This window comes from Zeugodacus cucurbitae, chromosome 3, assembly GCF_028554725.1.
Source record: "Zeugodacus cucurbitae isolate PBARC_wt_2022May chromosome 3, idZeuCucr1.2, whole genome shotgun sequence".
Lineage (NCBI taxonomy): Eukaryota > Metazoa > Arthropoda > Insecta > Diptera > Tephritidae > Zeugodacus > Zeugodacus cucurbitae.
In genome coordinates, this window is record NC_071668.1 from 13,661,412 (window position 1) to 13,677,330 (window position 15,919).

A 15,919-nucleotide genomic window follows, 5' to 3' on the forward strand; every position below is an offset into this window, starting at 1 on the left:
TGTATATAATATCATGTTAGTAAAAGCTCGTGAGTTTTTCAAAAAGATTTAAATAAATCGTTTCCCTTAATTTCCAATCAGTTATTATTTTATACGGCATTCCTCTCGGTCAGCTGTTGAATTCGCCGCATAGTTGCACTTGCTCGCCGGCACTAAACACCAAATTAAACGCGATGTTACGAAGATATATAACAAATTTCAGACAAAATGTGCAATTTCTTCACAGAAATCAACAGGTAAATTATATGACAATTAATTCCGATTACTTTACGTTTAATATATTGTATATTAGCTTACTCAACGACAGTTGACACCTTTGCGTTATGTTGCTGCAGCGGCTGAGACACAAACCCAACTAGAGCAGTCGCATATTGATGAAGCGGTGCGTTTGAATCCACTGCTGTCCCGTGTACCACTGACGCAATGGCAATACGCACACGAGACTTTTATGAATCATGGACTGAATACCAGCAACTTTTTACGTATTGTCGTTGGCAATCCAGATGTGCTTTCCCGTTCAAAACAGCGTATAATCGAGGCGATTGAAAACTGGCGTAGCTGTCAATTCGGTGAGAAGTTACTATTTCTGCTGCTTACGAAATATCCAGAGCTGTTGGATGTAACCGATAATTTGCGTCTACGCAAACATATCAGTTACTTGAAAACATTTGCGGGCACAGATAAAAACGTCTGGAAGCTGCTGATGAATTGTCCGGATCTTATGGAGCAGTCAGAGCGGCGTATAGAGGAGAAAGTGACTTATTTAAAGGAGGTGATGCGTATTGAGATACCTGAAATTATTAAGTCAGAAGCGCTATCGAAACCACTAGAAGAGATACGTTGCCGACATGTTTTTCTGGAGCGTCTAGGTTTGTTTGTACCGCGCCCATTAAAGGTGAATCCAGATGAGCCTACGAAGAACCCGCGCTTATACCAAATTACCAACACATCGGAGAAGACATTCGCCACGAAGGTGTGTCATGTCACGCTGGTGGAATATGAGGCGTTTAAAGAGTTATACGAACGCGAAGTGCAACGAAAAGAAGATGAAGAGGAGGAAGACGAGGATGAAAAATGGGAGGGTAAAAGAGGATACAAAAAGTGAAATACATTGAATTGTTAAACACACAATTTGTTGTTTTAATAGACTCTCGAGTTAAATTTTACGTTTTTTTGCCAACTATTTAAAGAAATTTGCCGTTTCGTCCTCTGTATAAATGACGCACAATTGTCGACGTATTTGATCCTCAATATATGACAGTTCCAAGCTTTCTTTATGCGTGATTAAATCACTTTGGAATTTGCGCTCCGATATGCAACGACGCACCTCTTCTGCTTCGAAACTTAACGCCAAACGATTGGGAAAGTACGTAGACAGACCACTTCGCGGCAGCGGAAAGGTTTTTTCCATGCCGTTAACGTCCAAAATCTTCACCGGACACCAATAGTCCGGCACCTATTGGGTTGTGCCATGAAAGTAGTAAAAAAATGTATATTTACCTTGATTTCTATATAAACAAAAGCAACAGCTAGCTCACAGTTATACAGCCTTTCGAGCCTTCTATCACAGCCTTATTGTCAAAACGTTTCGTACTACTCAACATAATCTCCGCCACACGTTCTGGGCCAAATTGCAGGCATATATTCGCTTCCTCATCGACACCATCCTCATTGAGTTTACCATTGGCAGTGACGTTGGACGGCGCATAACCGTATATCCACATTGCGAACTGCAGCGCATAGACGCCCAGTTCTAGGGTTACACCACCGCCTAAACTGCGACGCCTGTGTATGAATGAAAACAACAAAATTTGTATGTCATAAATTTAATCAATCTAGCGACTAAATAGTTTACCATAACTCACATTACACGTCCAACTTTCTGCATGGGCAAGCCCAGTGTACACTTCACATTGAACACATCACCCAAAGCGTCCGCCTCAATCTGTTTGCGTATGTATTGATAGGCGGGCACACAACGCGACCAAATACCCTCCATGAGGAAGCAACCTTTGCTGTGCGAGTGTCCAATCAGCTGCAGCGTTTGGTCTTCATTCATGCAAAGCGGCTTCTCGCAGAGCACATGCTTGCCATGGTTCAACATCATGCGACAGATCTCCAGATGGAAGGGATTCAAAGACGAGATGTAGACAACATCTGTGTATGGGGGAATATGAATTTTAGTTTTAATAAGCAATTATCTCATCCATTTTCTACTCACCAACATTAGCGCTGCGCGCCAAATCTTGAAAGCTATTGAAAATGTGTGGTATATTGTGCTTGGCGGCGAATGCTTGTGCCACCGATTCATAGTTGGATGTGCAAGCGGTGACTACGTGATGCTGGTATGGCAGCACTTTCAGCGCGGTTACAAAATCATCGGCTATCAAACTCACCGGCGCCATGCCCCAACGCAGAGGTTTTGTAGTTTCGATGGGATTTCCAACGATTGGCTTCGTTTCGCGACAGGGACATACTGAAAAACACAAAGACAATTTATTAAGGCCAATAAACAAGAAATAAAAATAAATTCTAAGTTCAGCAAATATACAGTTACAAAAACAAAGAACAGATTCTGTTTCATCCAACTAATGGATATCACTATTTTTTTAACTGATTCGTATATTTGTAACCGAGTTTTACTTTTCCGGCGGAGACTTCCTGACTGATCCTGAACAATTCGCCTCGTCAAAGATCCGAGTGTAGTTATACCACGAAGAAAAAAATTTACGAAGTCTTCCATCTGATGAGAAGTCCTTACTTTCCATTTTCGTAGCAGTCGAGTCTATATAAATGCACCTATCCTATATAAAATTAAGTCAAGGACTTCCAATTCGAAAGAGTCGCCCCATTATCTCACTGCAACAACAAATACATATTCTCCAGAGACGATTTAAAGCTCAACTTATTATTTACTAATAATTGAAACCTTATTCATATAAGATGGACTTATATGGAGTCGAAAGTTTTGACCACTAGCGACTACAAGGAGGTCTGAAAACGGGTTTTCAAATCAACCCGCACATATTAAAAAAACTCCTTTCAAAGAACACTTCCAGGACTTTAAACTTATCTTTAAATTTTTTTGGTATTACCTTTATCCGGTCTAGTATTTAAATAAAGACATAGAAATGAAGAGTAGCATAGAAAAGATTCACCTCCATTCGATTGTTATAATCAATCGCAGAATATTTCCCTTGAAAACTTCAGCAACTGCTTCAGCGGTTCTCCCTCTTTCTCTTCCTAGAAACCATGGTTGTTAATAGTGACATGAAACAAAGACCCACAAGAGCCCTTCAACATCTCCATCCCGATAGTGTGAAGCATCGAGAGTTAGTATATAGTCGTGTTTCTCGACCTCCTCAGGTTAGGTTTAGGTTTATAAAAGACAGTCCTTTGTGAAGCCTGGATCCCCTAGATTAGCAGTTAGGAGCCGACAAAGCGCCCGGAACCCATTACAAATCTGCAAAGATTTGTCACTTCTATATTCGCTATTCCGCGAGCCGGTTCAAAAAAGTGAGAACCGAGAAATCTTTTTCTTGATCTCGCAAAAGCAGGACATTCCAGAAGACAGTGATTAGATGATTCCTTATCGTCATCTTCCATGCAGCTTCTATAGCTAGCATCCGGTAAGATGTTTAATCTTACAGTGTGGATCCTTATAGGACAATGGCCAGTAAGGACGACTATGGAGAGGTAAGTCTTACTGAGGTCGAAGAGCTCGATAGACCTCCTTCGATTCAACTTACGCCAGAAGGATCTGGGGACTGCGAAAGTGCTATTGACTGACAGACGCTGCCCATCTCAGCCGAGGCCCTTCCGCAAACCGCAATAGGACAACGGTGCTCCTAGATGTTTCCATGCTACTAATAGTGAGACTGGCGTTCCTCAACTTGCAAGCTCATCAGCCTTACAATTTCAAGTGATTTCGCTATGGCCAGGAACCCAGACCAATCTAATCGAAAAATGTAACGATGCCGTCGATGGTGAAGATAGGCATTCCTTAACCAACCTTGAGCGCATAGTCAGTGAAATCAATGCTGGTATCGCTGCTCTACTATCGGATTGGATCGTCATCTCTTTAAAGGAAAGCTGCGCTTCGAAGAAATATGTATATCAGTCGCTGCCTTAATAGCAGCCACTTCCGCTTGAAAAATGCTGCAATAGTCGGGAAGCCTGAAACTAATGTTGATGCGGAGTTCCAGACAGTAAACTCCCCCACCTACCTTTCCTGCCAACGCGACATCTTCATTTGAGTGAAATCATTTCCCAGCGAGTCACTTTTTGTGACTGAGGAACATCGTCGCTGTGATTCTGGAGAATATTTGCCGTAACTCTGATCAAGCCATGGATTTGACTTCATGAAAGCTCGACAGTATTGTTGTTACTATTAATATTCTAAGAAAGAGCTAGATATTTTAGTTTGTGGCTCGTGCTATCAGTAAGACCAAAAAGTATGGCCGGCAAGAATTTACACATTCTCCGCCAACATTTCATTGAGCACTTTGGACTCATACAGTAGTTCCTAAGCAATTAGAAATCAATTTTATTGCCATTGAATTTCCACAATACAACTGACCAAGCACCCATTGAGCCCATGCGATTTAATAATGTACACAAGTTGTTGACCATTTGTCAGCGCTCTCCCCGCGCTGCTACCATTTTTAAACAACAACTTGCGTTTTGTCTCATTAATCCGTTGCGCAAAATGCATACAAAATGAGCGAAACCCCGTTAGGCCAAGTAAGTTAGCAAAGCGTAAAGTACCACACAACACGGACGATGGCAACGACGATGGCGACAAGTGAAAATACGCGCCACAATTTAGCTGACAAGAATGTGTAATTCACCGCTTCTTACTTTGGTGAAATATTTGTACGAAAACAAAAACAATTTTGAAATTACAACAACAACAAAAAGTAGACGACAACACGTATGGAAATTAACAAAGCAATCTTTTAGCATTTTTGGCAACCGACAACGAAAGTGACCGACCAAAAATGTATAAAAAAAGCAAAAACAACAACAACTGTATGCTTAGAAATTTGTTTCCCCAATATTTAGAAAATTTTGAAAAGTGAAAAAATAGAAAAGTTAACAACTCATTTAGCCGCTAGGGTGCCAAAGCTATGCCATGAAAGTGCGCACGTACTATGCAAATGAGCAGGCGCAGGCGCAAGCGCACTCCAATGTGTATGTGTGTCTCTGTGTGGGTGCATACCAAAAAGAACAGCACGCACAGCGCTTTTCTACACATTAATACACGCCGCCGTTGCTTATGACAAATTTGCTAATTGAAAGTGAAAGTTAGATTTATAAGCGTAAGAAGGCAGGCGACTGCGACTGCGACGGCGCGGCTTTCCGGCTTGCATTAACGGTTATTAACGATTGCATGGCTTGCTTGCGCTTCGGCATTGGTCAATGGTCATTGAAGAATCGCATTTTGTAGCGAAGAATTGCATCTTCTTTCAAGATTCTCCTCTCACTGTTTGTCTTCGTATATATGAGCTCGTGTGCAACAGCTGCTGAACCAACTGGCTGCCGTCTGCAATGCCATAAGCGTGCTATGTCGCAGTTGCCACTGTGCCACACCAAATACGCAACGCCATTCGTTGCATGCAACGCGGCTAAGCAAATATGACTAATTATGGGGGAAGCTGTTGGTCGCAGCAATGCAGGCGTTCAATTGCTTCGCTACACACAATAATGCAGCAGCGGCCAGTAGGTGATAGCTGGTTGCTGGTGTTTGTGAGCGTTAATGTTGGTGAAGATTTTTATATTTAATCAAGCGAAATGCCGAGGCGCAATAGCTCACGCATACAAGCTTATAACTCCCATAGAGAAAAAAATATTTACGCTTACAGCTTCGTTCATCGTTTCAGCCAGTCTTTGCTGTACGCCTAACAACCCACTCTTTGTAGAAATAGTGGATCCAAAATTCCATTTTAAACTTTAACCACCCAGTAGAGATAAGTCTAGTACTCAAAACTAAACTTCAAAGGAACCTCAACTCTGTCTCAGTACTCGATCTATGCTACCACGAATAAGACTTACTAAACCTCAATGTAGAAATAGTCACTCAGACCAAGCTTATGATGGGACCGATGCACAGCAGATGCAACTCTGTTGACCTTGAACTAAGCTGAAAGTTATAAATCGAGACAAAAAAACTTGAAAATCTGTTGACTTGAAGGGAAATGTGTTCTATACGGTGGCCCATAGTCAGAGTTTAATGTAATGGAGATACAAGAATCTTACTCAAATTTCTACTACTAATGAGGTTTTATTATAAAGATTTAGTATAAATAAACTTGGAATCGTTTTGAAGTCAATTTACTAAAATACAAGACTTCGATGGATTCTCTATATCCAGATATCCTTGAAAACTCAAAGGTACATCAAAGGATATGAAAATTTCGAAAATTCTCATTATCTTTAGACTGGATGCCTGTTTAAAGAATCCTGCTTTAACGGTTATAATATATATTCAGAAATCACTGAGCCCTTTTGAATTCGTTTGATCGTGAGGGAGACTTGTGTGGAATTCCGGTCCCACAGTTCTTCCAAAAACCTTATCGAAACAGCTAGAAAATATGAGAGATACTATCACTAAGCTTAAAGAGATCAAATCTTGTTAAAGACGGTGGTTCCAAGTGGAACCTTTTTCGGATATTTGATTGCTGTTTCAAACTTTTAATGGTCTTAGCAAGAATAAAGCTTAAACTCAAGTAAGGAAGTATGCAACAAACAAAGTCTAAAACAAGTAAGGAAGGGCTAAGTTCGGGTGTAACCGAACATTTTATACTCTCGCAATTTATTTATTTAAGTTTATTTATATTATATAATACACAATTTGACCCACATATTCGTCATAAATATTGTATAAAGTCCATTGAAAGTTGGAAACCCTAATATTAGGTTAGAAGCACCGAGGCCCTCGTGTTCGATATATGAGGCCTTAAAAACCTATGGTACGATTTCGACGATTTTTAGAAATGGGCTGCCACACTATAAATATTATAGTATTTGTGCAAAGTTCTGCACCGATATCTTCACTAGTGCTTACTTTATATATTGTAAAGTAAACGATCCAGATCGTCTTCAAAGTTCTGGTATATAGGAGGTAGGCGTGGTTGTTAAGCGATTTGGCCTATTTTTACAATATATCATTGGATTTGTTTGTACTATTACAAACCAAGTTTCATTGAAATCGGTCGAGTAGTTCTTGAGATATGGTTTTTGACCCATAAGTGGGCGACGCCACGCCCATTTTCCATTTTGAAAAAAAATCTGAGTGCAGCTTCCATCTGCCATTTCTTATGTGAAATTTAGTGTTTCTGGCGTTTTTCGTTAGTGAGTTAACCCACTTTTAGTAATTTTCAACCTAACTTGTGTATGGGAGGTGGGCGTGGTTATTATCCGATTTCTTTCATTTTTGGACTGTATTAGGAAGTGGCTAAAAAAAACGACTGCGGAAAGTTTGGTTTATATAGCTCTATTGGTTTGCGAGATATGTATAAAAAACTTAGTAGGGGGCGGGGCCACGCCCACTTCCCCAAAAAAATTACATCCAAATATGCCCCTTCATAGTACGATCCTTCATACCAAATTTTATTTTCATAGCTTTATTTATGGCTTAGTTAGCCATATAGTTAGTTAGCTTGTGGGCGTGGCAGTGGTCCGATTTTGCTCATTTTCGAAAGCAACCTTCCTATGGTGCCAAGAAATAAGTGTGCCAAGTTTCATCAAGATATCTTAATTTTTACTCAAGTTACAGCTTGCACAGACGGACGGACGGACGGACAGACAGACATTCGGATTTTAACTCCACTCTTCACCCTGATGACTTTGGTATATATAACCCTATATCTAACTCGTTTAGTTTTGGGTGTTACAAACAACCGTTATGTGAACAAAACTATAATACTCTCTTTGGCAACATTTGTTGCGAGAGTATAAATATTTTCGATTTGCGAACTGAAATCGAGGGCACTTAAAGTATCTAATGAGAATTGCGGGAATAAAAAAGAAAAGACTGGCTCTACTTATGGATTAAATCCTATCGATAAGGTGGAAATAAATTTTAGAATAGATGCACCTATAGATGATATTTTCATTCAAAGACTATATCAAATGTCAAGCTACACTTGATATTATCAAAAAAGCTGGACATCAGCAGGAAGCTCTGTTAATCTCAATTAAAACTATCTGACATACGAATATATATATCTTTTTTCATACCGTCAATTTATAGATAAGACATGGAGTTCAGAGAGTCAGCTGGGGCCACGTAAGATCCACACTTTAATAAAGAAAGATAATAAAGGTTTGACTTCCTTTGGTCTAGCTAGTTAGATTGAGATTATGCTATGATAAAAAGAAGCTCTATTATTTCGTCAATGAAATAATGCTGATGGGTTTTGTGACAACAACGGAAGCCTGTATTATATATATAATATATAATACATAGTCTAGTATACCAGTTTACGTCTATTTTGCTGCGCGTTTGCTCAACTTGTACGCGTAGTTTTCCATTTCATTCATCAATACGCCTGTTGGACACACACACGAACCAACGTGTAATGCTCGTACTCATTACAACTATACATCATTACAACGCTGCTAATAGCGACAATTACGCCGTGACTGTTAGTACGACATTGTTGCATTGGATGTTGTTATTGTTGGCAGCAACACCCGCAATTTCGCCAATTCCAGGAAAATTATTGAAACTGCGCAGGCGTACATGGTTCCACACTTGGCCACATATGCAAAGTGTACACTTAGAAGAGGCAATCAATGGGTAGGAGACTTATGAATGATTTTGAGAAAAAGAGGATAGTCAAACTTTGTTGAAAATTAGTTTATTTAAAAGATTTCAACAATTTTATATAGATTTTGTGAGTAAAAATATCGCTAAAATGATTAATTTGCTCAAAATTTACTGTTCCACATGTTCATAAAAGTTTCCAAGTTCGTTGCTTAAGTCTTTTGTTTAATAGGCAAAGCTTAATTGCTAGTAAATGATATGAGTAGAGGTCTGTAAGTATTTATAAACTTAAAAATCACATATATCCGATAAAATCATACAAGCAACACATACATGCATACATAGATAGTCATATGTATGTTGATATAAGTGATATTCCATTTACGCGCCTCGCACTTTCCTTTTCTACCAAATTTGCGTACAAAGTAGTGACACATTACTACTTGTCGCTAAACGCAACAAAACAGCAACAACAACAATTTTGTACGACTACGCACTTTACGCCATCGGCTAAGCGAAGCAGTTAGTGAGCTTGCAGCAAAAGCAATAACATTAAAAAGCAAATCATTTTCGAGTTGTTGACGGACATCTCCACGACAACTAAATACAAATACAAATAGTGCGAAAAGCGGGGGCAGTGATATAAAAAACAATTGGAAATGAACACACACAAATCAAGATTTACTTTCCAGTCTTCAGAGCAGAGTATATGATTATCGGTAGGAGCTAGTGATTACGTTATTATTAGTGAACTTCCTTGTAACGAATAAAAACACTGATCTAGTGCAAAACATGTTATCTTAATCTTCAAAAAGTTCGTGGGACGAGTATCATTGGGTTAATCAGGATACCATATTATCAAAACAAGTGTTCAGAACAACAATAATGTTAGGAAGCACACTCAAGAAGTGGCAACTTTGGAGAGAAAAGGCAAAGAAGGACATTTTTTGACGCCCCCGAATAGGAAGACTCGCTTAAAACCCCAACGTTTTTGTCCCTGCCTGAATGAGTACGTGGGACCACAACAGAACCTCTAGAGATTAGTATTATAAGTTCCTCCTAAAGGTACGAGCTTTCAAAGTGTTTTATTCAGACTGTAAATTGGTATCTGAGTGGGTTATACTCTTGGAACTCGGATATTGTCGACGTAAAGTATTTATTTTTTCAGCTGATATTCAAAAGGTGGTAATGTTGGAAGGTGGATTAGAGCCAGCAAAAGGACCATGGATTTAAAATTTTTCTTATTACTGTTTTTGAAAACGATACAGCGGTCTGGAAGTCTGAAACTAGAGTTCGTACGGAGTTCAGGACAGTAGTCTTCCACAGCTGTGCTTAAAATTTTCGATGCTGAAATTCATTGATTCCCTCTTCGAAATTAAGAAGAGAGCGTGGAAGAATTTGCCAGAACTAGCTCGCCGCTGCACACGCTCTGATCTCGACCCTCAAGCGAGTACTTGGGAGGTTTTGAAATTTTGATCAGCAAGCAGCTGCGAGTGCTCGACACTCGACTCTGTAGCACGCGATTAAGATTCTCCATCACGGCGTCTTTTTGATACCCTCACCTGGGAACTATTTCCAGAAAGTTGAGATTCTAACAATAAATATAGCCTATGTTATTCGAGATGAATGTAGCTTTCCACTGGTGATCTTCACTAGTGCTTACTTTATATATTGTAAAGTAAACGATTCAGATCGTCTTCAAAGTTCTGGTATATAGGAAGTAGGCGTGGTTGTGAAGCGATTTGGCCTATTTTCACAACATATCATTGGGATGTAAGGAAACTATTACAAACCAAGTTTCATTGAAATCGGTCGAGTAGTTCCTGAGATATGGTTTTTGACCCATAAGTGGGCCCATTTTCCATTTTGTAAAAAAATCTGAGTGTAGCTTCCATCAGCCATTTCTTATGTGATTTAGTGTTTCTGAAGTTTTTCGTTAGTGAGTTAACCCACTTTTAGTAATTTTCAACCTAACCTTTGTATGGGAGGGGGGCGTGGTTATGATCCGATTTCTTTAATTTTGGACTGTATAAGGAAATGACTAAAACGACTGCAGAAAGTTTGGTTTATATAGCTCTATTGGTTTGCGAAATATGTACAAAAAATTTAGTAGGAGGTGGGGCCACGCCCACTTCCCCAAAAAAAATACATCCAAATATGCCCCTTCATAGTGCGATCTTTCATACCAAATTTCCATAGCTTTATTTATGGCTTAGTTATGGCACTTTATGTGTTTTATGTTTTCGCCATTTTGTGGGCGTGGCAGTGGTCCGATTTTGCTCATTTTCGAAAGTAACCTTCCTATGGTGCCAAGAAATAAGTGTGCCAAGTTTCATCAAGATATCTTAATTTTTACTCAAGTTACAGCTTGCACAGACGGACGGACGGACGGACAGACAGACATTCGGATTTGAACTCTACTCTTCACCTTGATCACTTTGGTATATATAACTATATATCTAACTCGTTTAGTTTTAGGACTTACAAACAACCGTTATGTGAACAAAACTATAATACTCTCTTTAGCAACTTTTGTTGCGAGAGTATAATGACGCACTCTCATTCCTACAGGGCATCCATTAGATGTTAGCTGGCAGCTGTCAGTCGCGTTAGTGTGCGATGTACATAAATATTGAAATTCGCTTTATGACAACCGATTGACAAACTGAAAAATGTGCATCCGCACCGATGATGGATCAGCAGAATTTGTGAAATGCACGCATTTTAGTGCGAACTTCAATTTAACGAATTTGCATAATGAATAACGAACGGTAGTAACGGCAGCAGCAACGACGACAGTTGACGGGCAGCGTCCGAAAGTGTGCGAGTTGTTGCACTCGAGTTGTGTGACTTTTATGCGAGCGCACTAAAGGCTAGAGAACGTGCTGGTATGTGCGGGGTGTGGCTAAGGTCTGGGTGTAGAGTTTGTCACTTTTTTTGCTTTTGCTTTTGTTTTTGTTTTTGTTGAAAGTGTTGTTTTCTTTTAGCAGCAGAAGTACGCTTGAGACTCTGTGTTTATTTGTTTAGCTGGTCTTTATTGGTTTGAGTTAGGCGCTTTTATTGCCTATGTGTAGGAAGTGTGCATTTGCAATGAGCAACAACAACAAACACAACAAGAATGAATGAAAGCACTTGTTTAAACTTTTAATTTCTGTTTTGTTGTTGTTGTAGAATGCATTTAATGTACGTGTTATTCAATTGACATAGCTAATTTTCGCATAGAAGTCGAGTTTCACTAAATTGCATAGCCATTGTCCGCATTACTTTCGCTCAATATAGTAATGTTTGTTATTGTTTTTGTTGCAATGTCGGAAAATATGACACATACAGCTAGTTTCACAACAGATCCGACACTTTGGTTGGTGTCAAACCGATATATTCAGACTAAGAACATCCGAAAGTATAGAATATGACAGAAACATTATGAATGGGTGTTATGTTTTAATTCTTCCCGCAGTGCACATTCGATAGTCAAGTTTGTAAGTTTTTTTTAATAACACTTATAGTATTCAAAGGAGAGAAGTCTGCGCAGTAGAAATCAATATTGAGACAAACCCACCTATCTGCTTCGATATGCAGTAGACATAGTGACGTAAATAAATATATTCGACTTCTGGATCCAAGAACGATTTTTCCAGTTTTTTCCAAATATGATTGTTATATATTTTTCAGTTTATATGGTACATTGTCTACCGGAAGGAATCAATAGTATAAAAATTGTCTCTTCAAATTTAATTCAGTTACATTAAACTGATGGGACAGAACTTTAGAGCTTTAAAGCTTTTACTTTTGGACTAAAATTATAAAAAAATAGAAGAAGATAAAAAAATTGTAAGAAGTGTTTTAAAAATTATTTCAAAATCCTCAAAACACTAGTGAGAATATCAGAGATGACAATTAAAATATAAAATAAACAAAGGATATTTTCAAGATTCAAAGATTTATATTTTTATACTCTCGCAACAAAGTTGCTACGAGAGTATAATAGTTTTGTTCACATAACCATTGTTTGTAACACCCAAAACTAGACGAGTTAGTTATAGAGTCAAAAGTGATCAGGGCGGCGAGTAGATTTGAAATCCGGATGTCTGTCCGTCTGTGCAAGCTGTAACTTGAAAATGAGCGAGTAATAACCTCGCCCACCTCCCATACAAAATTTCACAGAAATAATAGTAGAAGAAAGATGCACTCAGATTTTTTTACAAAATGAAAAATGGGCGTGGCATCGCCCATTTATTGGTCAAAAACCATATCTCAGGAACTACTCGACAGATTTTAATGAAATTTGATATATAACACTTTCTTGAGACCCTGATGACACGGCTCGAACATGGGTGAAATCGGTTCACAACCACGCCTACTTCCCATATAACTCAATTTTTAATTCCATTCCGAATTTATGGGTAAATTTTGTATGTTTGTATGTTTGTATGTTTCTTCAATAAATTGCGAGAGTGTAAAATGTTCGGTTGCACCCCAAACTTAGCCTTTCCTTACTTGTTCTAAAATAATTTTATTAAATTTCAACAAAAAATGTATTTTAAACGCTCTTTACTAAGTTTAAACCTTTTCACACAGCCCAATTAATTCATCAATTAAAATTTTATTTAAGAGACCAGTTGTTGCTCTTCACACTACATGTTTTTTAAGAAGTTGGTAAGTTTCAACAAGAACCATTATTTCCAGTGGGAAAATGCTATTACTAGGCATAATTGAATGAAGTTCGTTGCTTAAGTCTTGATCAGGGTGAAGAGTGAAGTTCAAATCCGAATGTCTGTCTGTCCGTCCGTCCGTCCGTCCGCCCGTCCGCCCGTCTGTGCAAGCTGTAACTTGAGTAAAAATTAAGATATCTTGATGAAAGTTGGCACACTTATTTCTTGGCACCTTCTTGGCACCATAGTAAGGTTGCTTTCGAAGATGAGCAAAATCGGACCTCTGCCACGCCCACAAAATGGCGAAAACCGAAAACACATAAAGTGCCATAACGAAGCCATAAATAAAGCTATGGAAATAAAATTTGGTATGAATGATCGCACTATGAAGGGGCATATTTGGATGTAATTTTTTAGGGAGGTGGGCGTGGCCCTGCCCTCTTATAGGTTTTTTGTACATATCTCGGAAACCAATAGAGCTATATAAACCAAACTTTCTGCAGTCGTTTTTTCTAGCCACTTTCTAATACAGTCCAAAAATGAAAGAAATCGGATCATAACCACGCCCACCTCCCATACAAAAGTTAGGTTGAAAATTACTAAAAGTGGGTTAACTCACTAACGAAAAACGTCAGAAACACTAAATTTCACATAAGAAATGGCAGATAGAAGCTGCACTCAGATTTTTTATAAAATGGAAAATGGGGGTGGCATCGCCCACTTATGGGTCAAAAACCATATCTCAGGAACTACTAGACCGATTTCAATGAAACTTGGTTTGTAATAGTTTCCTTACATCCCAATCATATGTTGTGAAAATAGGCCAAATCGCTTTACAACCACGCCTACTTCCTATATACCAGAACTTTGAAGACAATCTGAATCGTTTACTTTACAATATATAAAGTAAGTACTAATGAAGATATCGGTGCAGAACTTTGCATAAATACTATGTTAATAGTGTGGCAGCCCCATTCTAAAAATCGCCGAAATCGGACCAAAGGTTTTTAAGGCCCCATATATCGAACACGAGGACCTCGGTGCTTCTAACCTAATATTATGGTTTCCAACTTTCAATGGACTTTATACAATATATATGACGAATATGTGGGTCAAATTGTGTATTATATAATATAAATAAAGTTAAATAAATAAATTGCGAGTGTATAAAATGTTCGGTTACACCCGAACTTAGCCCTTCCTTACTTGTTTTTATTTGTATTACTTCTTGGAACTCGTTGATGCAAACGGAAAACTTGTAGTATATTTTAACAGCTAGATGACATTGGTGTACTGTCAAACCTCAAATAACCTCAAATGCTTCACAAATCTATAATACCCTAAATCAATATATTGTGCTCGTATATAAAAATCACAAATGAAATCACAGTAGACACAACCCTTTTAAACAAGCAAATAAAAAAAGTTGCCACTAGTTGAAATAGAAATTACTTTTTCTGCACATACATAAATATTTATAAATAAATTTTAGCGAAAAAATACAATTTTTGTTGCCATTTTCATTACTTTTCGGCATTACAGCACATTCCAATACAAACACACCTCAAAACAAATTCTTCCTTTCTTCATAACATCGCTTATAGACCGCTTGTATACCAGCATCTGTACATACATACATACATAAATAGTTATGATTGTCAATAAGCAGAGATGTGTTCATATATATTGTCACCTGTCACTTGTCAAGCGAACATTATAACATCGCCTTTCGGCATACATGAAAATAAAATCAGCTAATGAAAAAATCATTACCCACCGACACAGACACAAACACACATACATGGATTATTGCTGAGGCTGTAGCCCGGACTGAGGCTGAGGCTCTGAGGCTCTGACGATGTTGGCGTTCACTTGGCTATTGCATATATTGATGTTACTGCCGTTGTTGTTGCTTGTACTAGTGTGATGCCACTCAAAAATGTTACTGAGCTACTGGCAACACACGTCAGGTTGTTGTGTTTGTCTGTATGTATGTATGTATTGGCGCTGATGCAAACATTTTATGAACTTTCGTTTTCTTTTGTTTCGCTTCGACGTGATTCGACTTGCTTCGGTTTCGTTTGACTTGAGTGTTGGGAAGGCATGGGAATTATTGTTAAGTCTGCACAGAGGTCAATCAATGATTTTGCACGTTTCTTAGTTGCTGTTGCCAATAGCCAAAAATACAAATACAACAACAATAACAAATGTAGCGTAACTTTTGTTGTTTTTTCCGTAGCAATTTGTATTTGACAGTGTGTTGCAGAAGTGCCAGTCAATTGAATAGCGGTAATATGAGCAATGATAGGCGGGGGTAAGCAGACAAAGGGAAGTTTAAAATTTTTATGAAATTTTCAGAAAGGAGTTACGAGAGACAGGCTATTGTATATTGTAACGAATTGTTATACTCTGATATTAACGGTTATAAGTAAACAGAAGAGAGAAAAAATATAGATTTCAAAATATTTAAATTTTTCGAAATATAGAATAGAATCAT

At 38.3% G+C, this 15,919-nt stretch overlaps 2 protein-coding genes across 2 annotated transcripts in view; one reads left to right on the forward strand and one right to left on the reverse strand.

Moving 5' to 3' along the window:
- Window positions 1–45: 45 nt before the first annotated feature.
- LOC105219669 (transcription termination factor 4, mitochondrial) lies at window positions 46–1,131 on the forward strand. The gene is made up of 2 exons (XM_011195960.3): window positions 46–236; window positions 293–1,131. Exons 1-2 carry the CDS (start codon window positions 174–176, stop codon window positions 1,103–1,105), a joined length of 876 nt encoding a protein of 291 aa, XP_011194262.1. The 5' UTR covers window positions 46–173; the 3' UTR covers window positions 1,106–1,131.
- Window positions 1,117–15,919, reverse strand: part of LOC105219202 (trans-1,2-dihydrobenzene-1,2-diol dehydrogenase) — a 66,450-nt gene continuing 51,647 nt past the window's right edge. Inside the window, exons 2-5 of the mRNA XM_011195182.3 lie at window positions 2,222–2,476; window positions 1,866–2,157; window positions 1,539–1,785; window positions 1,117–1,456 (exon numbers count right to left, since the gene is read on the reverse strand). Coding sequence (XP_011193484.2) covers window positions 1,181–1,456; window positions 1,539–1,785; window positions 1,866–2,157; window positions 2,222–2,476 — 1,070 coding nt within the window. The 3' untranslated portion in view covers window positions 1,117–1,180. The remainder of the gene's footprint in view (window positions 1,457–1,538; window positions 1,786–1,865; window positions 2,158–2,221; window positions 2,477–15,919) is intronic.

What these genes read in the sequence shown, in the direction of transcription:
- LOC105219669 (XM_011195960.3), top strand. Translation starts at nt 174, where the DNA reads ATGTTACGAAGATATATAACAAATTTCAGACAAAATGTGCAATTTCTT. An exon ending in TTCTTCACAGAAATCAACAG is followed by an intron (nt 237 to 292) that starts GTAAATTATATG and finishes ATTGTATATTAG; the next exon opens with CTTACTCAACGACAGTTGAC.